Genomic DNA, 25,034 nt, shown 5'->3' with positions numbered 1-25,034 from the left:
TTTACCCATAACGCGCACTGGAACATATACAATTGTATATGATTTAGAGGAAAATTATGGGTAAAACTGATGATAACGTGTATAACAATACTATGCGCTGAACAACTTGACGCACAAAGCGAAATTAATTCTATGAGTATTAGATGTATCTAATAAGACATAGGTATATATTTATAATATTATTTATTTACGTCGTCAGTGCCGTTCAGTGTGCTGTCCCGCAAACCCCGCTGGCTCCACAGAAAACCAGCGCCGTTGACCACGCTAGCCGTGTCATCTGCAATGCTGAGTGGAGACCATTTTAGGCCTCACATCGTTATTACTACTTTTTACCTTGTGCAACTTTTTGTCCTATTTTATCTATTGATGTTTGATGTGTTTTATCCTACTTTATTAATTAATTTGTACTTACTGATGTGTTGCCTGAATAAATGAGTTCTATTCTATTCTATTCTATTCTAATACGAAATTATTAATATAGTTCTGTTACAGTAGAGTAACGAAATCACATTAGAGCAGTTCACTCGTAACTAAGTCCATCGTATTTTTTTCTTTTCTGGACATTTCATTAAACTTCATCATTTGATTAGCAGTAGGAAAATATAGTACCTACTTACTTAATATTTCAGCAAAGGTATTATTTTTGTTTTACGTTATCTAATCAATATTACCAAATCACGGATCTTAAGCTGTTTTCGAGTGGAAAAGATTGCAATCTACCGGCCTATCTTATTATTTTCAATTTGGTATAAATAATAAAATTTCACCAGAAACATTGCCAGTCGTGTAGCAGTTGAGTTTCACTGGTGAGTTATAAAAATAAATAAATATTGGGGACACCTTACACAGATCAACTTAGCCCCAAACTAAGCAAAGCTTGTACTATGGGTGGGTGCTAAGCGACGTTTCTTATGTTATCTAAATTACTTAGGGCCACTTGCACCAATGAAAATGGAGGGTTAACCCGAGGGAGGGGCTTTAGGCCCACTTGCACCAACCACTTAATTCAGGGTTAGTGGGCCCACCATTTTCGTTGGTGCAAGTGGCTCTTTAGGTAAGGTGCATTAGGGTAATTCTCCGAATGACAGAAATGCTCGGATAATTCCGAAAGGGGAATCTTGATATGATGGAAATAATGGTCATTTTTAAGCGACTTTCGAAATTTAACACGATCTTCTCACGTGAGATCGTGTTTAGGACATTTGCAAAAAGTAAAAATAAATTGATCTTAATCTCATGATCAAGGACTTATAAATTCGTCATAAACAAAAACATAGTAGGAGAAACAGTAAATTGAGCAACAAAGTTTATACCAACATTACCAACTATTTTTACAATGACTTGTTTTTCTGTAGCACCATGTTCTATTCACTATTCGGGTAAGCTTATAAACCTCCGTGGTACAATGTCTCCTATTTTATTTAGATATAAGTTAGCTTTTGAGCTTAGTCTTCATTTCTTTTTTTTTAGTATGATGGTAAGTGATTATGCGGGCTACGGTGGAGTACGCTTACCTATGAGATACCTATTTACTCTTGCTTTAAAGAGACCTGGATTGTACTCATGTGGAAACACAGACTCAGGCAGGACATTCCACTCCTTGGCGGTTCGCAAAATAAATGTTGAAGCGAAACGCTTAGTGCGTACTTTTGGAATACTAACCGTGAAGCGATGCCGCATATGTAAATTATTCTAATATCTGAAATGCAATCCATATACACTTACATACTAATATTATAAATGGGAAAGTGTGTGTGTCTGTTTGTTTGTCCGTCTTTGACTGACTAAAAAACTATTACCTGTATGTTAACAATAAACTTTATTTATCTTATCTTATCTATTAAAATATATAACTGACTACTTTTCCAGCACCATGTGGGCGTCTCTCTTCTGGTTAGCCGCGTTGGCGACGCTCAGTAAGGCGTGCACGCACGCCCAGCGTCACGACCGTGAGCAGGTCGCACGCGCCGGCCACCGTCTGCTCGGGCGCTCTCATCTTCAACGATGAGTTCGATGAGTTCGACCTTGAGAAGTGGCAGCATGAGAACACGCTTGGCGGCGGAGGTGTAAGTAATTCTCGATTCTTAATTGAATATAATGTTTTTTTTGTGTAGTGCAGTATTGGTACCTGTTGAGACACCAATTTGCAACACGTGAAGAAGTGGAGGAGGAGACTAAACTTGTGACGGTTACTTAGGTACCTACATGTTAAAATCTAAAATTATATAAAAATGTTAATTAGTCATTATCTTAATTACTTTTAATTAATTAACAACTGTAAATGTAACACACGGTGGGCTGCAAGATACAGGCCTAGCCTAGTTTGCAGTCCACCGGATAATGCCTGCGTGTAAAACTTTGTGTTTTTATTTAATTAATAAATTTACTTTACTTTACTTCACTTCGTGTCATTTTTGGGCATTGGTAACTGTGAGCGATATATGTCAAGGTAAAATATACAAGAAGAGCGAACTCGCATTCGAATTTCATTATATTGTGGCATTTGATGGCTGTGCTGAATTTTATGCAACCTGAACATTTCGCAATGTAACAAAAATCATAATTATGAGAGTTTGCATGCCGTATTAAATGGGACCAGGGTACGTATCCGAATGGCACAAACGCTCACGAAACGAAACGCTTGTAGATATCTATCTCTATCGCTCGTGCGTATTGCGCGACCGAGACAGACTACCTTTCGAGGCGTTTCGTTTTCGTTTCGCGTCGCAGAAATGTCATTCGGCTACGGATCCTGATGGTGCTTCCACATTGGCTGTTATAAAATGTTATAATAGAACGAAATGGAATTGATATGTATGTATCGTGTCTGTCTCATCACATATTTAACATTTAATAACAGCAGCATTGGGTATAATTTATAAGCCACAATATGCCCGAGTCTCCAAAGGGGTATATGTACTGTTTAATATGCTTATTGTTTGTATGATCGCACGGATGTTGAAACTTTAAATAACGGTCTGTCTTCTTGCTTTGATTCCGTGTTTTCTTCCAGAACTGGGAGTTCCAGTACTACAGCAACAACCGCACCAACTCGTTCGTGCACAGCGGCAGACTGTTCATCAGGCCCTCGATGACGGCCAACCAGTTCGGCAACTCCTTCCTCGCTGAAGGTGTCTTGAACATTCATGGTGGAGCTCCTGCTGATGCGTAAGTACTGGAATATCTCTTGGTTTTGCTCTAAGGACAAGACTGTCAGTTCTTATGAATATTCCGCTTTCATCGTTTGTGATTCCTTTCTTTTGAACGCAAAAAAAAAAAAAATACGGAGATAATGTTACGGCGGCTCTTTGTATTCTATATCTTCGATAGTCAAGAGAGTAAGTATGATAATTCTAACTCCGCAGCGCATCGTAGTCATCTCTTTCATCTGGTTTCCCGTATTAGTGCTACGCAGGATAAAGTTGCGTATATAATAAGTACGCTACGAGAGTAAACGATTGTACTCATGGCTACGAGTAACTAATCTGGTCTCGGTTTACCTACGTAGATTTTATCGGCCATTGTCGATAAGCGATCTTATCATGCCTAAACAAATCAATTAGGGGTATATATCAATCAATCAACTGATGTGTGTTATTTTTAGATAAGCGAGTAGCTGGTGCGCCATGATAAAGTATTCCGGTCTTTCTTTTAATTTGATTAAAAGGGACCCGACATAAAATTAAAGAGTATTCAAAATTGTACTTTAGGACTAGAAGTAGGTAATATGCTATTAAACTTATTGTTAGCTACATAATTAAGTATTTAAACTTACGGTAGATGTCGTTACGGTATACCGTGCACGGAGCCAATAGCTATCATTTGCAAACTTACCTTGGCTGACCAAGTCTGAACTCTAGCAAACTTTACAAGTAAAATACGTATTTAAAATTGCAAAGGGGACTTGTTCGCGTTCTACTATGTTTTAAACACTATAACCACTGTGATAAGGACGGCATTGTCCCCGTGGTCTCGGAGCAGACTGGCTAAAGTTGACATCAACATCTTCTAGCTGTACGAGTTTTTCGAACTACCCACACTTGGTCCTGCCTACCCACTTGTACAGTTTATAAACATAGTAATATGCGATTAAGTCCCGTTTGGTAATATCGATAGCTTGTTATGCAGTAAACTAATGTTATAGTGAGAAGCTGGTGAAGAATTAATCTCGAAACGCGTTTAGCCACTTTTATGTCGTCCACGTGCTCTTGTAAAATATAGCTATCAATTTACAAGTGCCAACTCACCGTACACTGTCGTACCTACTTACCGTACCAAAATCAACAACAATTAGCTTAAGTATATCACCTTAACACTGGCAAAATAGTCCAATGGACTGAGGCTATTTATTTTAAAAACTTAACTTATTTAAGTCCCGTTTGCAATTTTAAATATAAGTAAAATACTGTTCATCTCCCACAGATGCACCAACCCTCAGTGGTGGGGCTGCGAGCGTACCGGTACGCCCACCAACGTCCTGAACCCGATCAAGAGCGCGCGCGTGCGCACCGTCAACTCCTTCAACTTCCGCTATGGCCGTGTCGAGGTGCGCGCAAAGATGCCTGCTGGAGACTGGCTGTGGCCTGGTAAGGATATTCAAGTTTGACATCCCTCACCATAAGAAATATTTCAAGATTTTTGATTAAAGGAAAAAAATATATAAATTTACTCTTCCGGACTTCAAACCACACCCTCTGGAATCCCTCCAGTTGAGGACGGAACGGAAGGACCATTCCTTTTCTTATGTATACAAACCCCACCAACCCAACACCTCCCCACCCCCACCTTATGAGGTTGTACAGGAAAATGTCTTGTGAAATATTTTTGGAGAATGGTACAACTAGCCTATGGAACCCCATGATGTTCAGTAGCGGGGCAAGGTTGTGACTACTATATGTAAAAAGCCTAAAGGTTTCTCTAGTTTTAACGAACAACATGTGATCGAGAGTAAACGTATGTAATATTTTTTAAGTGATTTTCTCAGAGAAATCTCAGGTAATGTTGTTACTAACAAGGATATTTATCTCCTTCAATGTGAACAGGTTCACTCCGGTATCGACGCAGTTGCATGCATCATGATCACGGAAAACCCCCCGGTCAATATAAGTCTAATAAAAATAACCGTGAATCATTCAAAACCCTCACCGTTCATTCTGTAATCGATCATCATTGCTGACGGTATGAGGTCCATAATTTTCTAAGAATTCTCATTTAATATTCACAGCTATCTGGCTGATGCCTGCTCCAACGTGTACGGCTCCTGGCCATCCTCGGGCGAGATCGACCTGGTCGAGTCCCGCGGCAACCGCAACATGCTCCACAACGGTCTGCACATCGGCACCCACGAGGCGGGATCTACCCTCCACTACGGTCCTTACCCGGAGCTGAACGGATGGGAACGCGCACACTGGATCAGGAGGAACACCAATGGGTAGGTATAATAGCAACTTCCATCGGTACCAGCTTGAATGGACACCAGGTAATTAGATTTGACTCGATTTTGTTTGTCTTAATTAGAAATGAGAAAGATGATGGTAACAAACTTTTCGTCCTTAATTTAGATTGTTTGCATCATTTTCCTAAATCATACGTTCAGTAAATCTTAACCCTTTACATACTACAAATCTGACCAGAGTCCGATCCTTATTGAGTAGGGTTGGACCCTTAAAAGTTAACATCTATGTTCAATTTTTAACTTTGTTTCAACGTCCATTGCGTTCTGTTAACCCATTATAGCCTAGCGGTGCCATATGGCATCTAATTTTGTAAGTAACAGTAAATAGTACATTACGGTACAAGTGCGTAAAAAAGGAAGTTCGAAACGAGTGGCGATAAATTAAAACACGACCGAAGGGAGTGTTTTAAATCGACACGAGTTACGAATTTCCTTTTCGCACGTGTATCGTACGACGTTTTTCAGTACAGATGGCCCTCCGAACTTTGGACCTGACATATAATGAACCACTTCTCACTAGTGCGTAAAAAAAAACACCATCTGTACTGAAAAATATTAAAATTTAAAATATTAAATTTTATTTAAAGGTTTAAATGAACTAAAATCGCTTCAAGAACATTATATCTGAGTACTAGATTTTTTCCCAAATCCGACACCTAAAAAAATTCGGGTTATGTTAAGAAGTCTATGGGCATATTCATATTCATATTCATTTATTAATAATATCATTCATATTACATGTCATTGTATACATAACAAGTTTCAAATACTAATTGTTGATTGTATTGCTCTCTAGATTTCCTGAGGTTCAGCATCGACGACGTGGAACTGGGCCGCATAGCCCCGGGCAACGGCGGTTTCTGGGAACACGGCGGCTTCGCTGAAGGACGAGCGCTCAGCAACCCTTGGCGTTATGGCTCCAAGATGGCACCCTTTGACCAGAAGGTAGTCCACAATCTTATGTCTGTGAAGTTGGCATATCAAAGTCTAGCAAATCAAGTTTTTATTGGAGTTCTATTAGCATGCACAATAGTTCTAGAGTTCCTGATACTTTATAACAATAGTTCTGGCATATTTATACAAAAAATCGTTACTATGGATTTTGACAAATTGATATGCTAACTTCCCACTCCAGCATATCATTTGTTCCCGAATGGATTAAAATTTTGTACACAGCTCCGCCACACGAAAACCAGGAGTTCCTGACAAAAATAAACCAAAGCACTGACCATCACCAGGATTTGGCAGTTATTTTCAAATAAATTGATATGCTAACTTCACACATGCTCTGCTGGTGTAATTTATAAACACACAAATGTAATTTTGGAACCAAATAAAAGATCTAGCTCCATCGTTTACAGAACTCACGAGTTCTAGGCTCTTACTCAAGTAACAAATCCAAAAAAAAAACAAAACATTAATAATATATAATTTTTCAAACATAATACAGTGCTATGCTCAAATATTTCATGGAGTTCTAGGCCCTAATTAGGTCTAAAATGATAGCTGTGGCCCTAGACTGTACAGAACAAAAGAGTTCTAGGTATTCAGGACCCTTTTAGAATTTTTTTTAAATCAAGTTTGAAATTTCGATTTTGTCAAGTTACAGGTGTGATCTGCTGAAAGATTTTCACGAGTTCCAGGAGAGAACTAGATCTTGAATGATAGCTGTGGCCCTAGACTGTACAAAACAAAAGAGTTCTAGGCATTCAGGTAGCTTTTAGATTTTTTTTTAAATCAAGTTTGAAATTTCGATTTTGTCAAGTTACAGGTGTGATCTGCTGAAAGATTATCACGAGTTCCAGGAGAGAACTAGGTCTTAAATGATAGCTGTGGCCCTAGAATATACAAAACAAAAGAGTTCTAGGCATTCAGGATGCTTTTTGATTTTTTTTTATCATGTTTGAAATTTCGATTTTGTCAAGTTACAGGTGTGATCTGCTGAAAGATTTTCACGAGTTCTAGGATAGAACTAGGTCTTAAATGATAGCTGTGGCCCTAGACTGTACAGAACAAAAGAGTTCTAGGTATTCAGGATCCTTTTAGATTTTTTTTTAAATCAAGTATGAAATTTCGATTTTGTCAAGTTACAGGTGTGATCTGCTGAAAGATTTTCACGAGTTCTAGGAGAGAACTAGGTCTTAAATGATAGCTGTGGCCCTAGACTGTACAGAACAAAAGAGTTCTAGGTATTCAGGACCCCTTTAGATTTTTTTTTAAATCAAGTTTGAAATTTCGATTTTGTCAAGTTACAGGTGTGATCTGCTGCAAGATATTCGCGAGTTCCAGGAGAGATCTAGGTCTTAAATGATAGCTGTGGCCCTAGACTGTACAGAACAAAAGAGTTCTAGGTATTCAGGACCCTTTTAGAATTGTTTTTAAATCAAGTTTGAAATTTCGATTTTGTCAAGTTACAGGTGTGATCTGCTGAAAGATTTTCACGAGTTCCAGGAGAGAACTAGGTCTTAAATGATAGCTGTGGCACTAGACTGTACAAAACAAAAGAGTTCTAGGCATTCAGGATGCTTTTAGATTTTTTTTTAACTTAGGTATGAAATTTCGATTTTGTCAAGTTACAGGTGTGATCTGCTGAAAGATTTTCACGAGATCCAGGAGAGAACTAGGTCTTAAATGATAGCTGTGGCCCTAGAATATACAAAACAAAAGAGTTCTAGGCATTCAGGATGCTTTAAGATTTTTTTTAAAATCATGTTTGAAATTTCGATTTTGTCAAGTTACGGGTGTGATCTGCTGAAAGATTTTCACGAGTTCTAGGATAGAACTAGGTCTTAAATGATAGCTGTGGCCCTAGACTGTACAAAACAAAAGAGTTCTAGGCATTCAGGATGCTTTTAGATTTTTTTTAAAGTCATGATTGAAATTTCGATTTTGTCAAGTTATAGGTGTGATCTGCTGAAAGATTTTCACGAGTTCCAGGAGAAAACTAGGTCTTAAATGATAGCAGCGGCCCTAGACTGTACAGAACAAAAGAGTTCTAGGTATTAACGACCCTTTTAGAATTTTTTTAAAATCAAGTTTGAAATTTCGATTTTGTCAAGTTACAGGTGTGATCTGCTGAAAGATTTTCACGAGTTCCAGGAGAGAACTAGGTCTTGAATGATAGCTGTGGCCCTAGATTGTACAGAACAAAAGAGTTCTAGGCATTCAGGTAGCTTTTAGATTTTTTTTTAAATCAAGTTTGAAATTTCGATTTTGTCAAGTTACAGGTGTGATCTGCTGAAAGATTATCACGAGTTCCAGGAGAGAACTAGGTCTTAAATGATAGCTGTGGCCCTAGAATATACAAAACAAAAGAGTTCTAGGCATTCAGGATGCTTTTTGATTTTTTTTTATCATGTTTGAAATTTCGATTTTGTCAAGTTACAGGTGTGATCTGCTGAAAGATTTTCACGAGTTCTAGGATAGAACTAGGTCTTAAATGATAGCTGTGGCCCTAGAATGTACAGAACAAAAGAGTTCTAGGTATTCAGGATCCTTTTAGAATTTTTTTTAAATCAAGTTTGAAATTTCGATTTTGTCAAGTTACAGGTGTGATCTGCTGAAAGATTTTCACGAGTTCCAGGAGAGAACTAGGTCTTAAATGATAGCTGTGGCCCTAGACTGTACAGAACAAAAGAGTTCTAGGCATTCAGGATGCTTTTAGATTTTTTTTTAACTTAGGTATGAAATTTCGATTTTGTCAAGTTACAGGTGTGATCTGCTGAAAGATTTTCACGAGATCCAGGAGAGAACTAGGTCTTTAATGATAGCTGTGGCCCTAGAATATACAAAACAAAAGAGTTCTAGGCATTCAGGATGCTTTAAGATTTTTTTTAAAATCATGTTTGAAATTTCGATTTTGTCAAGTTACGGGTGTGATCTGCTGAAAGATTTTCACGAGTTCTAGGATAGAACTAGGTCTTAAATGATAGCTGTGGCCCTAGACTGTACAAAACAAAAGAGTTCTAGGCATTCAGGATGCTTTTAGATTTTTTTAAAGTCATGTTTGAAATTTCGATTTTGTCAAGTTATAGGTGTGATCTGCTGAAAGATTTTCACGAGTTCCAGGAGAGAACTAGGTCTTAAATGATAGCTGTGGCTCTAGACTGTACAAAACAAAAGAGTTCTAGGCATTCAGGATGTTTTTGGTTTTTTTTTTAAATCATGTTCGAAATTTCGATTTTGTCAAGTTACAGGTGTGATCTGCTGAAAGATTTTCACGAGTTCCAGGAAATAACTAGGTCTTAAATGATAGCTGTGGCCCTAGACTGTACAGAACAAAAGAGTTCTAGGTATTCACGACCCTTTTAGAATTTTTTTAAAATCAAGTTTGAAATTTCGATTTTGTCAAGTTACAGGTGTGATCTGCTGAAAGATTTTCACGAGTTACAGGAGAGAACTAGGTCTTAAATGATAGCTGTGGCCCTAGACTGTACAGAACAAAAGAGTTCTAGGTATTCAGGACCCTTTTAGATTTTTTTTTAAATCAAGATTTTAAATTTCGATTTTGTCAAGTTACAGGTGTGATCTGCTGAAAGATTTTCACGAGTTCTAGGATAGAACTAGGTCTTAAATGATAGCTGTGGCCCTAGACTGTACAGAACAAAAGAGTTCTAGGTATTCAGGATCCTTTTAGAATTTTTTTTAAATCAAGTTTGAAATTTCGATTTTGTCAAGTTACAGGTGTGATCTGCTGAAAGATTTTCACGAGTTCCAGGAGAGAACTAGGTCTTAAATGATAGCTGTGGCCCTAGACTGTACAGAACAAAAGAGTTCTAGGTATTCAGGACCCTTTTAGAATTTTTTTTAAATCAAGTTTGAAATTTCGATTTTGTCAAGTTACAGGTGTGATCTGCTGAAAGATTTTCACGAGTTCCAGGAGAGAACTAGTTCTTAAATGATAGCTGTGGCCCTAGATTGTACAAAACAAAAGAGTTCTAGGCATTCAGGATGCTTTTAGATTTTTTTTTAACTTAGGTATGAAATTTCGATTTTGTCAAGTTACAGGTGTGATCTGCTGAAAGATTTTCACGAGATCCAGGAGAGAACTAGGTCTTTAATGATAGCTGTGGCCCTAGAATATACAAAACAAAAGAGTTCTAGGCATTCAGGATGCTTTAAGATTTTTTTTAAAATCATGTTTGAAATTTCGATTTTAACAAGTTACGGGTGTGATCTGCTGAAAGATTTTCACGAGTTCTAGGATAGAACTAGGTCTTAAATGATAGCTGTGGCCCTAGACTGTACAAAACAAAAGAGTTCTAGGCATTCAGGATGCTTTTAGATTTTTTTTAAAGTCATGTTTGAAATTTCGATTTTGTCAAGTTATAGGTGTGATCTGCTGAAAGATTTTCACGAGTTCCAGGAGAGAACTAGGTCTTAAATGATAGCTGTGGCCCTAGACTGTACAAAACAAAAGAGTTCTAGGCATTCAGGATGTTTTTGGTTTTTTTTTTAAATCATGTTCGAAATTTCGATTTTGTCAAGTTACAGGTGTGATCTGCTAAAAGATTTTCACGAGTTCCAGGAAATAACTAGGTCTTAAATGATAGCTGTGGCCCTAGACTGTACAGAACAAAAGAGTTACCTAGAACTCTTAGACTTTCACGACCCTTTTAGAATTTTTTTAAAATCAAGTTTGAAATTTCGATTTTGTCAAGTTACAGGTGTGATCTGCTGAAAGATTTTCACGAGTTACAGGAGAGAACTAGGTCTTAAATGATAGCTGTGGCCCTAGACTGTACAGAACAAAAGAGTTCTAGGTATTCAGGACCCTTTTAGATTTTTTTTTAAATCAAGATTTTAAATTTCGATTTTGTCAAGTTACAGGTGTGATCTGCTGAAAGATTTTCACGAGTTCCAGGAGAGAACTAGGTCTTAAATGATAGCTGTGGCCCTAGACTGTACAAAACAAAAGAGTTCTAGGCATTCAGGATGTTTTTAGTTTTTTTTTTTAATCATGTTCGAAATTTCGATTTTGTCAAGTTACAGGTGTGATCTGCTGAAAGATTTTCACGAGTTCCAGGAGAGAACTAGGTCTTAAATGATAGCTGTGGCCCTAGACTGTACAAAACAAAAAAGTTCTAGGCATTCAGGATGCTTTTAGATTTTTTTTAAAGTCATGTTTGAAATTTCGATTTTGTCAAATTATAGGTGTGATCTGCTGAAAGATATTCACGAGTTCCAGGAGAGAACTAGGTCTTAAATGATAGCTGTGGCCCTAGACTATACAGAACAAAAGAGTTCTAGGTATTCAGGACCCTTTTAGATTTTTTTTTAAATCAAGTTTGAAATTTCGATTTTGTCAAGTTACAGGTGTGATCTGCTGAAAGATTTTCACGAGTTCCAGGAGAGAACTAGGTCTTAAATGATAGATGTGGCCCTAGACTGTACAAAACAAAAGAGTTCTAGGCATTCAGGATGTTTTTAGTTTTTTTTTTTTAAATCATGTTTGAAATTTCGATTTTGTCAAGTTGCAGGTGTGATCTGCTGAAAGATTTTCACGAGTTCCAGGAATGAACTAGATCTTAAATGATAGCTGTGGCGCTAGACTGTACAAAACAAAAGAGTTCTAGGCATTCAGGATGCTTTTAGATTTTTTTAAAGTCATGTTTGAAATTTCGATTTTGTCAAGTTATAGATGTGATCTGCTGAAAGATTTTCACGAGTTCCAGGAGATAACTAGGTCTTAAATGATAGCTGTGGCCCTAGACTGTACAGAACAAAAGAGTTCTAGGTATTCACGACCCTTTTAGAATTTTTTTAAAATCAAGTTTTGAAATTTCGATTTTGTTAAGTTACAGGTGTGATCTGCTGAAAGATTTTCACGAGTTGCAGGAGAGAACTAGGTCTTAAATGATAGCTGTGGCACTAGACTGTACAGAACACAAGAGTTCTAGGTATTCAGGACCCTTTTAGATTTTTTTTTAAATCAAGTTTGAAATTTCGATTTTGTCAAGTTACAGGTGTGATCTGCTGAAAGATTTTCACGAGTTCCAGGAGAGAACTAGGTCTTAAATGATAGCTGTGGCCCTATACTGTACAAAACAAAAGAGTTCTAGGCATTCAAGATGCTTTTAGATTTTTTTTAAAGTCATGTTTGAAATTTCGATTTTGTCAAGTTATAGGTGTGATCTGCTGAAAGATTTTCACGAGTTCCAGGAGAGAACTAGGTCTTATATGATAGCTGTGGCCCTAGACTGTACAGAACAAAAGAGTTCTAGGTATTCACGACCCTTTTAGAATTTTTTTAAAATCAAGTTTTGAAATTTCGATTTTGTCAAGTTACAGGTGTGATCTGCTGAAAGATTTTCACGAGTTCCAGGAGAGAACTAGGTCTTAAATGATAGCTGTGGTCCTAGACTGTACAAAACAAAATCTAAAAGCATCCTGAATGCCTAGAACTCTTTTGTTTTGTACAGTCTAGGGCCACAGCTATCATTTAAGGCCTAGTTCTATCTTAGAACTCGTGAAAATCTTTCAGCAGATCACACCCGTAACTTGACAAAATCGAAATTTCAAACATGATTTTTAAAAAAATCTTAAAGCATCCTGAATGCCTAGAACTCTTTTGTTTTGTATATTATAGGGCCACAGCTATCATTTAAGACCTAGTTTTCTCCTGGATCTCGTGAAAATCTTTCAGCAGATCACACCTGTAACTTGACAAAATCAAAATTTCATACCTAAGTTAAAAAAAAATCTAAAAGCATCCTGAATGCTTAGAACTCTTTTGTTTTGTATAGTCTAGGGCCACAGCTATCATTTAAGACCTAGTTCTATCCTGGAACTCGTGAAAATCTTTCAGCAGATCACACCTATAACTTGACAAAATCGAAATTTCAAACATGACTTTAAAAAAAATCTAAAAGCATCCTGAATGCCTAGAACTCTTTTGTTTTGTACAGTCTAGGGCCACATCTATCATTTAAGACCTAGTTCTATCCTAGAACTCGTGAAAATCTTTCAGCAGATCACACCCGTAACTTGACAAAATCGAAATTTCAAACATGACTTTAAAAAAAATCTAAAAGCATCCTGAATGCCTAGAACTCTTTTGTTTTGTAGAGTCTAGGGCCACAGATATCATTTAAGACCTAGTTCTCTCCTGGAACTCGTGAAAATCTTTCAGCAGATCACACCTGTAACTTGATAAAATCGAAATTTCAAACTTGATTTAAAAAAAAATCTAAAAGGGTCCTGAATACCTAGAACTCTTTTGTTCTGTACAGTCTAGGGCCACAGCTATCATTTAAGACCTAGTTCTCTCCTGGAACTCGTGAAAATCTTTCAGCAGATCACACCTGTAACTTGACAAAATCGAAATTTCATACCTAAGTTAAAAAAAAATCTAAAAGCATCCTGAATGCCTAGAACTCTTTTGTTTTGTACAGTCTAGGGCCACAGCTATCATTTAAGACCTAGTTCTCTCCTGGAACTCGTGAAAATCTTTCAGCAGATCACACCTGTAACTTGACTAAATCGAAATTTCAAACTTGATTTAAAAAAATATCTAAAAGAGTCCTTAATACCTAGAACTCTTTTGTTCTGTATAGTCTAGGGCCACAGCTATCATTTAAGACCTAGTTCTCTCCTGGAACTCGTGAAAATCTTTCAGCAGATCACACCTATATCTTGACGAAATCGAAATTTCAAACATGACTTTAAAAAAAAATCTAAAAGCATCCTGAATGCCTAGAACTCTTTTGTTTTGTACAGTCTAGGGCCACAGCTATCATTTAAGACCTAGTTCTCTCCTGGAACTCGTAAAAAACTTTCAGCAGATCACACCTGTAACTTGACAAAATCGAAATTTCAAACATGATTTAAAAAAAAAAACTAAAAACATCCTGAATGCCTAGAACTCTTTTGTTTTGTACAGTCTAGGGCCACAGCTATCATTTAAGACCTAGTTCTCTCCTGGAACTCGTGAAAATCTTTCAGCAGATCACACCTGTAACTTGACAAAATCGAAATTTAAAAACTTGATTTAAAAAAAAATCTAAAAGGGTCCTGAATACCTAGAACTCTTTTGTTCTGTACAGTCTAGGGCCACAGCTATCATTTAAGACCTAGTTCTCTCCTGTAACTCGTGAAAATCTTTCAGCAGATCACACCTGTAACTTGACAAAATCGAAATTTCAAACTTGATTTTAAAAAAATTCTAAAAGGGTCGTGAATACCTAGAACTCTTTTGTTCTGTACAGTCTAGGGCCACAGCTATCATTTAAGACCTAGTTATTTCCTGGAACTCGTGAAAATCTTTCAGCAGATCACACCTGTAACTTGACAAAATCGAAATTTCAAACTTGATTTCAAAAAATTCTAATAGGGTCCTGAATACCTAGAACTCTTTTGTTCTGTACAGTCTAGGGCCACAGCTATCATTTAAGACCTAGTTCTCTCCTGGAACTCGTGAAAATCTTTCAGCAGATCACACCTATATCTTGACAAAATCGAAATTTCAAACATGACTTTAAAAAAAATCTAAAAGCATCCTGAATGCCTAGAACTCTTTTGTTTTGTACAGTCTAGGGCCACAGCTATCATTTAAGACCTAGTTCTATCCTAGAACTCGTGAAAATCTTTCAGCAGATCACACCCGTAACTTGACAAAATCGAAATTTCAAACATGATTTTAAAAAAAATCTTAAAGCATCCTGAATGCCTAGAACTCTTTTGTTTTGTATATTCTAGGGCCACAGCTATCATTTAAGACCTAGTTCTCTCCTGGATCTCGTGAAAATATTTCAGCAGATCACACCTGTAACTTGACAAAATCGAAATTTCATACCTAAGTTAAAAAAAAATCTAAAAGCATCCTGAATGCCTAGAACTCTTTTGTTTTGTACAGTCTAGGGCCACAGCTATCATATAAGACCTAGTTCTCTCCTGGAACTCGTGAAAATCTTTCAGCAGATCACACCTGTAACTTGACAAAATCGAAATTTCAAACTTGATTTAAAAAAAATTCTAAAAGGGTCCTGAATACCTAGAACTCTTTTGTTCTGTACAGTCTAGGGCCACAGCTATCATTTTAGACCTAATTACGGCCTAGAACTCCATGAAATATTTGAGCATAGCACTGTATTATGTTTGAAAAATTATATATTATTAATGTTTTGTTTTTTTTTTGGATTTGTTACTTGAGTAAGAGCCTAGAACTCGTGAGTTCTGTAAACGATGGAGCTAGATCTTTTATTTGGTTCCAAAATTACATTTGTGTGTTTATAAATTACACCAGCAGAGCATGTGTGAAGTTAGCATATCAATTTATTTGAAAATAACTGCCAAATCCTGGTGATGGTCAGTGCTTTGGTTTATTTTTGTCAGGAACTCCTGGTTTTCGTGTGGCGGAGCTGTGTACAAAATTTTAATCCATTCGGGAACAAATGATATGCTGGAGTGGGAAGTTAGCATATCAATTTGTCAAAATCCATAGTAACGATTTTTTGTATAAATATGCCAGAACTATTGTTATAAAGTATCAGGAACTCTAGAACTATTGTGCATGCTAATAGAACTCCAATAAAAACTTGATTTGCTAGACTTTGATATGCCAACTTCACAGACATCACAATCTTCCTATTTCTATTTGTATCGCTTGAAAGTTTTGTGTAACCGTCACAGAAAGTTTAAAAATGCCGTTGCTGCTAACCGTTTTCAAACTTAAAACCCAAGCTTCTGTGCAACTTCTGAGTTTCAGTAGGATTGAGCATTTGAGCAACCTTAGGTCTTCAAAATCACGGAATTTTGTGTGTACGTTGGAACAACGTAAGCAATGGAATAATACAATAATAGAAAAATCTAACCAGTCTTATTGATCTCGTATGTTTCAGTTGCAACCCGATTATAATTTTTGTGGGAACCGCACGCTAATTGCACACCAACTGCACATCAGTTTCCATACTAGTTGTAGTCTATACGTACGGATTACTCAATGAGCCCAAAAAAACTATGGCCAATCTAACTACTTGCGGATTCTTAAGAATAATATTCCTAAATATAGTTTTAATCGTTTCTTTCTTGTTTGCTTTAGTTCTACCTCATCATGAACGTGGCTGTCGGCGGTACCCACGGTTTCTTCCCTGATGGCGTCTCCAACCCATCTCCCAAGCCTTGGTGGAATGACTCTCCTACTGTAAGTATTTGAAGCATCTTATCTTATCTTAAATCTGCGGGGGCCTTAGCGGATACACTTCGACCCATCGGGATCTTTTGTGGAATTACCCCCTACGATTCTAAGATTCTTCAGCTATTCAGGAGCTTCTCCACGTATCGGATGATGAGGCTCATGGGTAGCTCTCTGAAGTCCTTTGTTACCAGGTAACCTACTCCACCTCGGCCTGCTCCAAAGTTCTTCATTCTCTGGCGGCAAGTCCGTGACATCTTTTCTTATTTATCAATGCGCAAGTAAAAAGCTTTCAATATTATTAAATGTAAAAGGTATGCAAAACTATGAATATTTCGTCACTCCTTCGAATAAATCCAAACCAATAAGACCAAGACGGTTTGGGGTTTCCAAAGGATGTTTTTTTTCTTCAGAAAGCTATAGCCGGTCAAATTAGCTTCAAGTTAGCCGTCAGTAGAAAAAGGCGTGAAATTCAAAGTTTTATAAAGAGATGATAAGCAGGTACAATGTTTATAAATAGCTGCTACATTTTATAAACTTTCCGCTTTAGTAGTAATAATTATTGCTATTCTTAAACCCACCATTCACAATGTATTAGTACGAGCCAGGTTTTGACGCCGCTGTTACCTCCAATCTAGACCACCCCTTCATATTATCAACCTAAGTTGTTTAGTTTGTTGTCTAGTTTTCCTCAAATTCCAGGCTGCGACAGACTTCTGGCTCGCTCAGAACGCGTGGCTTCCGACCTGGAACCTGGACGTGAACGACGGACAGGACGCCTCTATGCAAGTGGACTACGTGAGGATCTGGGCTCTGTAATAACCTTCGTGTTCAATGATGGAGTAGGGCCACGGTAGCTTGAATATACTGTAAATAAACTCATATTTATTAAAATTGTACTTTAATCGAGGTTATTTTTTATATGATGTTCTTCCCATTTATTCCCTTGACCTATCAAGATATCTGCGAGCCATTTTGACACCACATTTTTGGGCATACATTGTACCTACCAGCTAAGCCGTGGTGGCCGAAATATAGGTAGCTTGTCAAACCATAATTATTAATTATGTAAGTACGGTCTGGCGAAACACCTTGGGTAATATAATTGATGCGGAAAATAATTGTTAATTACTACGCGTTATTAATTAATAGGTATCGAATATACCTAGCCATTAATGAGCACATATACAACATACACACACACATGTACATATTTAATATCGCTCATGAAACATCACACGCACAAATAAGTCGTTACTTTTCCAAAGAAACCAGGAAAATGTTAGGTAATATCGATATGTATTGTCACTTATCGCTAATAAATAAACGACATTGAAAGGTATTTTTGGCTCTGTTCAGAGTTTCCTACGCATTCGATACATAATAATTTTCTCCAATAATGTGTTAATGAACGTCATAGGTACAGATACATTTTAAACGCCGTACCAGAGACTGACAGCCATAAAGACTGACGCCGATTTATATGAATCATATTTTTCAGTACAGATAGTCGTTTTTTTACGCACTAGTTCGAGAAGTGGTTCATTATATGCCAGGTCGAAACTTCGGAGGCTCATCTGTACTGAAAAACGTCGTACGATACACGTGCGAAAAGGAAATTCGTAACTCGTGTCGATTTAAAACACTCCCTTCGGTCGTGTTTTAATTTATCGCCACTCGTTTCGAACTTCCTTTTTTACGCACTTGTATCGTAATGTACTATTTCAGTACAGATGGTGTTTTTTTTACGCACTAGTGCGAGAAGTGGTTCATTATATGCCAGGTCGAAACTCTGGAGGCTCATCTGTACTAAAAAACGTCGTACGATGCACGTGCGAAAAATTCGTAACTCATGTCGATTTAAAACACTCCCTTCGGTCGTGTTTTAATTTATCGCCACTCGTTCCGAACTTCCTTTTTTACGCACTTGTATCGTAATGTACTATTTCTGGATGGTGCTTTTTTACACACTAGTGCGAGAAGTGGTTCATTTCTTCTCAGGGTGAAACTTCGGAGGGCCATCTGTACTGAAAAACGTCGTACGATACACGTGCGAAAAGGAAATTCGTAACTCGTTCTCTCGTTAAAACACTTTAATTTATCGCCACTGGTTCCGAACTTCCTTTTTTACGCACTAGTTTGTATCGTACTGTACTATTTATGCAATCTTGGCATTGATACTTCAATAAAAATGGATTACGTCCCATTGTTTGGCATAGGCCTCCTCTCTCTAGATAGTTCGTGCTGTAGTCCAGGCGCTAGCCCAATACGGATTTGGGACTACACATACACCTCTGAATTTCTTCGCGAATGTATTGCATATCATGACTTTCGTCCAATAGTGCGTGATTAGATAGAAAGAAGGCAAAAAAGAAGAAGAATGGAAGATAAACAATTTTTAATAAAATAATTTTTAAGAAAAAAAAAACCATCGCCTTTCGGGTTCTGGTGAAAGCTACTTGCGAATGTTGGATTATGTAGAAATGTGTAAGTATTTTTTAAAACTGCTTTTAATGCTTTAATATTAGATGGTAACACAAATGAATATACGTATAACGTTAAGGTTTGAGGAGTTTCCTCAATTCCTCATGAATCCGATTATATTATAAGAAATCGAAGCTTGACAAACTTTGACTTGACTCAATATGCTTAACAAACATAACTAAATAAATGTCACTGTTCTGAACTTAAATGCATGCTTTTCTTACAAAAATACCAAAGTCACTATGAGTGGTCCGTTCAGATTTGAGGAGTTCGGTTCTGACTATCATCAGCAGTTCCACTGCACCAAATGTCACTGTTCTGGACGTAAGTGCATGCTGTTCTTATAAAAATACCAAAGTCACTATAAGCGTGCCGTTCAGATTTGAGGAGTTTGGTTCTGACCATCATCAGCAATTCCACTGCACCAAATGTCACTGTTCTGGACGAAAGTGCATGCTGTTCTTATAAAAATACCAAAGTCACTATAAGCGTGCCGTTCAGATTTGAAGAGTTCCGTTCTGGCCATCATCAGCAGTTCCACTGCACCAAATGTCACTGTTCCGTACCTAAATGCATGATGTTTCTTTAAAAACACAAAAATCACTACATGTATGGCTTTCAGATTCGAGGAGTTCCCTCGATTTCTCCCAATCTCATCATCAGAACTGGGTTCTGAGAAAAATGAGACCAATCTGTATGCATATACATTCAATCAAAAAAAAATTTTCAAAATCGGTCCAGTAACGACGGAGATATCGAGGAACAAACATAAAAAATAAAAATAAAAAACATACAGACGACTTGATAACCGTCCTTCTTGAGAGATATGAGGCGATGGTTAAAGAAGCCATTGGTTTCTTTACATTAGTCACTATACTAAAAGAAGTCGATTGTTGGTCTTGAATATTTAGTAGTCTCGGATCACCTACGTCTCATCTCATTACCCTGCTTACAGTCCTCATCCCACATTAAATACGGAATAATAATGAAGAACCTGTAGTATAAAAGGGCTGTACCGAAATTACTCAGCACAGTATCACACTAAGTACCCATTCAACTACAACACATCAACCATGAAGATCCAAGTAGTAATCCTCCTGGCCATCGTAACTATTGTAGCTGCTAAGGATTCTGCTCAAATATACTGCGGGAGACAACTATCAAGGACCTTAGCCGGTCTTTGCTATGAGAAATACTATAATCAAGAAAAACGATCTCAGACAAATGGATTTTATGACTTCGAACATTCTTCGGAGTACATTTCACCTTGGCTGGCAGATTCAATGGCTCAAAGGCTGAACGGTGGCAGAGGGAAGAAATCAGTCGGGATTGTCTCCGAGTGCTGCGACAAGCCGTGTACGATTGACGAGATGATGACTTACTGCTAGAACGCGATAGATATCAGCAGATGGTAGTTTCAAACAGTCTAGTTATTTTACTCCTGATAAATCAGTGCGACGAATATTATTGAGGCTTAAGGTTCCATTTATATTTACAGCCATTATAACGATACGGTAGGGGTCAATTCTCCATACAAACGCTCTCGACTATTTCCTCCCTGGTTTTTGAAGATAGAGCAATGATTTTTTCAACACAGATTGTTATTATTTTTATCTGTGTCGGACCGTTTTGATTTTTTTGATATTCTGCTTTTTAAAGACTCTAGAGCCAATCAAAAATTTCCAAAAACTGCTTTTTTCATTGTGGCGCAAAAAAAGGTGTGATACTCAAGATTGTTAACAATTAACCAAAAAAGCTAAACGGTCCGACACAGATTATTTCATTGTTATTCAGATTCTCAAATTTCGTTCCGATTGATTAAGTTTTGAAGGAGGAAAGAGTCGAGAGCGGAACCTCGATTTTAAAGATTTTTTTGAAATATCTTGCTGAGTTGTTCTTAATGGACAACTTTTTTTCGATAAATCTAGTTAATAACACTTGTATATTTAACTTATAATTATTTAACTTATAAATATTCTGTGATTTAACTAAAATTCCCAAGTTGAGTCCTTTCCATTTTAGCATTTTCGCTACCGTATCCTCTTGATACAATAAGTGCTTTTCTTTTCCCGCATACTCCGAAAGAAAACTTCTTGTTCAACGAGTACGTCGTACTGTGGACACTCTTCATCAGTAGGTACTCTCCACACCACTCGACTTTGACACGGTGCATGGTCCAAGACAGACAACTGGATAGTTTAAATAGTCGAAATAGATTGAGATTCATTTATAATCAATGTGATGTGATGTGGTGTAATAGTTTTGGAAGACTTTGCGATTGTTTAAAGTTGACAATGGTTATTGTGTGATGTGACGTGATGGTCCTAAAAAAATGACCAATGATTAACGTAGAAATAACTTACATTTTGTAAAACTCATTTTATATAGCTGAAATAAATAAATACGGATCTATTGATTATTTATGTTTTTTTTTTTGTTTTATGAAACATTCACCTTAGTCATACTAGTTATGAAAAAAAAGCTGCACTTTTGGATGGAAGCAAGCCGCTTTGCATGGTGATAGTAGACATCATAGTAAACGATTTTTTCCGAGGATATCGAAATTTCATCCCTTAGGAAGCCGAGCGTAGCGAGGCGTTTTATGAAAATTAAAAAAATTCTATCTTTTTATTGTATCGTCCGATTTTGACAAAACGTATCTCAAATGAAAGGTATTGATTTGAGTAATTTAAAAAAAATACAAAGAAAAAAAATTTAAAAGAAAAGTAAGAAAAAAATAAAAAAGTAAATTTACGTCTCGCACTGAATAACTTCAAAGAATGACAGACAAAATGTACAATGTCGATATACGAGTTTTTTTAATCGAAGACAGATAAATTTTTAGTTGAAAACTGAAGACCGTATCGAAATCAGATTAGCATTTTTTAAGATACAAGTTGCCAAAGTTGGGAAAGATCGCTTTATATGGCCACTTTGAAATTCCTTTGCCAGAAAGTCAGAAATAATATGTTTTTCTGACACAGAAAAATACATAGTAACAGTACACATCAAAATAAAATTAAAAATTCCGAGGATATTATAATTTCATCCCTTAGAACGACGAGCGTAGCGAGGTCGGTTACGAAAACCGAAAAAAAAATCTCATTTTTTTGTACGTCGTCCGATTTTGACAAAACATGTTTCATTTGAAAGGTATTGCTTTATGTAACTTAAAAAAAATATTGGAAAAAATTGGAAAAAAAATGTAAGATTTTTAAAAAAAAAAACCTTAATTTTCGTATCACACTGAATAACCGCAAAAAACGATAGACACGGTGTATAATTTCGATATATGATTTTTTTAAATTAAAGAAAAATAAATGCATGATTATAAACTAAAAACCGAATCGAAATCGAATCAGTAGTTTTTAAGATGCAAGTTGTCAAAGTTGGCTTAGTTTGTTTATATGGTCGCTTATAAATTCCTTAGCCAGAAAGTCAGAAACATTATATTTTTCTTACAGTTAAAAGTATGCATAGGTAATAGACATCATTATAAACATTTTTTTACAAGGATATAAAAATTTCATTCCTTAGAAACCCTTAGAAAGACGATCCAATAAAAAAAACTGCCTTTTTAGGGTTCCGTAGTCAACTACGAACCCTTATAGTTTCGCCATGTCTGTCTGTCCGTCCGTCCGTCCGTCCGTCCGCGGATAATCTCAGTAACCGTTAGCACTAGAAAGCTGAAATTTGGTACCAATATGTATATCAATCACGCCAACAAAGTGCAAAAATAAAAAATGGAAAAAAATGTTTTATTAGGGTACCCCCCCTACATGTAAAGTGGGGGCTGATATTTTTTTCATTCCAACCCCAACGTGTGATATATTGTTGGATAGGTATTTAAAAATGAATGAGGGTTTACTAAGATCGTTTTTTGATAATATTAATATTTTCGGAAATAATCGCTCCTATAGGAAAAAAAAGTGCGTCCCCCCCCCTCTAACTTTTGAACCATATGTTTAAAAAATATGAAAAAAATCACAAAAGTAGAACTTTATAAGGACTTTCTAGGAAAAGTGTTTTGAACTTGATAGGTTCAGTAGTTTTTGAGAAAAATACGGAAAACTACGGAACCCTACACTGAGCGTGGCCCGACACGCTCTTGGCCGGTTTTTTTGTTTTTCGTAACAGACGTTTAACTGTAAGAAAAATATGTTTCTGACTTTCTGGCTAAGGAATTTATAAGCGACCATATAAACAAACTAAGCCAACTTTGACAACTTGCATCTTAAAAACTACTGATTCGATTTCGATTCGGTTTTTAGTTTATAATCATGCATTTATTTGTATTTAATTTTAAAAAATCATATATCGAAATTATACACCGTGTCTACCGTTTTTTGCGGTTATTCAGTGTGATACGAAAATTAAGGTTTTTTTTTTTAAATCTTACATTTTTTTCCAATTTTTTTCAATATTTTTTTTTAAGTTACATAAACCTTTCAAATGAAACATGTTTTGTCAAATCGGACGACGTACAAAAAAATGAGATTTTTTTTCGGTTTTCGTAACCGACCTCGCTACGCTCGTCGTTCTAAGGGATGAAATTATAATATCCTCGGAATTTATAATTTTATTTTGATGTGTACTGTTACTATGTATTTTTCTGTGTCAGAAAAACATATTATTTCTGACTTTCTGGCAAAGGAATTTCAAAGTGGCCATATAAAGCGATCTTTCCCAACTTTGGCAACTTGTATCTTAAAAAAATGCTAATCTGATTTCGATGCGGTCTTCAGTTTTCAACTAAAAATGTATCTGTCTTCGATTAAAAAAAACTCGTATATCGACATTGTACATTTTGTCTGTCATTCTTTGAAGTTATTCAGTGCGAGACGTAAATTTCCTTTTTTTATTTTTTTCTTACTTTTCTTTTAAATTTTTTTTCTTTGTATTTTTTTTTAAATTACACAAATCAATACCTTTCATTTGAGATACGTTTTGTCAAAATCGGACGATACAATAAAAAGATAGAATTTTTTTAATTTTCATAAAACACCTCGCTACGCTCGGCTTCCTAAGGGATGAAATTTCGATATCCTCAGAAAAAATCGTTTACTATGATGTCTACTATCACCATGCAAAGCGGCTTGCTTCCATCCAAAAGTGCAGCTTTTGGCCAAAAATTCTCCATAACAAGTATGACTACCTTAACTGTGGCAACTTTACCTATGGAAATGTTTTTTGGTAATATACTCGTAATATGAATAGGTAAAGTTGTCATTTGTTCAATGATGAAATTAAAGCCTGAACAGAATTATGACTATTGTCAGGAGGGCACTGTTATCCTGATGTAAGGGGTGACAGTTCAGTTTAGTATGCAGGAAATAATTGTAATGAAATTCCGTAACATGGCGCGTAGTCATATACTTATTTCTGGTCAGGCTTTACCTTTTATGAAAAATATAACTAACGTCAGAAAACAAAATAGTTCTGTAAAATTGCACTTTATTCTCGTTTTAAATAATTTCGTTAAGGTCCATTCTCAGTGTGTTTATTTTTTTATGATGATCATAAGAGTAATAAAATACCAATTTAAAGTAATTAAAATATGATTGACTAGATGCAGTGTGCCACTTATGACTAGTTTTGCATATACACTAATTACGTATATTTTTTACATACAATTGTGTTTGATCCTTAGCTTTTTACAAATTACCTACTTAAACAAACATGTAGGTAGGTATCACTAAATAAAAAAAAACTTACTAGATAGATAAATGATATCGGGGACACCTTACACTAATGAATGAGGAAGTTTTAGTGTTTTCTATTATGCCTATGTGAAAACTGACAGGCGAGGAAACAAAATTAGGATTTACTTTAAAATAATGAAGGTATTTACAAGGTAGGTATATGGTTTATAGTGATAGTATTTTACGAAGAAAATGAATTCAATGACGTATTAAAATCTTTACTGCAATACAATTAACTTACATTACCTAAACCATTTGTTAT

General features: G+C 36.2%; 2 protein-coding genes across 2 annotated transcripts; both read left to right on the top strand.

Moving 5' to 3' along the window:
• Positions 1–1,873: 1,873 nt before the first annotated feature.
• LOC125226272 (beta-1,3-glucan-binding protein-like) lies at positions 1,874–17,496 on the top strand. Its single transcript, XM_048130200.1, is given in 10 exon segments — positions 1,874–1,930; positions 1,932–2,066; positions 3,014–3,168; positions 4,423–4,586; positions 5,225–5,242; positions 5,245–5,435; positions 5,437–5,479; positions 6,252–6,400; positions 16,494–16,595; positions 17,289–17,496. Coding segments are annotated over 10 exon segments (1,131 nt in total). The 3' UTR covers positions 17,406–17,496.
• Positions 17,497–20,143: 2,647 nt separating this feature from the next.
• Positions 20,144–20,559, top strand: LOC125226711 (insulin-related peptide 2-like). The gene has a single exon (XM_048130790.1). It carries the CDS (start codon positions 20,144–20,146, stop codon positions 20,456–20,458), a length of 315 nt encoding a protein of 104 aa, XP_047986747.1. The 3' UTR covers positions 20,459–20,559.
• Positions 20,560–25,034: the final 4,475 nt, after the last annotated feature.

This window comes from Leguminivora glycinivorella, chromosome 5, assembly GCF_023078275.1.
Source record: "Leguminivora glycinivorella isolate SPB_JAAS2020 chromosome 5, LegGlyc_1.1, whole genome shotgun sequence".
Taxonomy (NCBI): domain Eukaryota; kingdom Metazoa; phylum Arthropoda; class Insecta; order Lepidoptera; family Tortricidae; genus Leguminivora; species Leguminivora glycinivorella.
Note: the sequence above shows the minus strand (reverse complement) of the source record. Positions and strands in the feature narration are given on the sequence as shown.

Coding starts and splice junctions, on each gene's coding strand:
- LOC125226711 (XM_048130790.1), top strand. CDS start 20,144: ATGAAGATCCAAGTAGTAATCCTCCTGGCCATCGTAACTATTGTAGCT.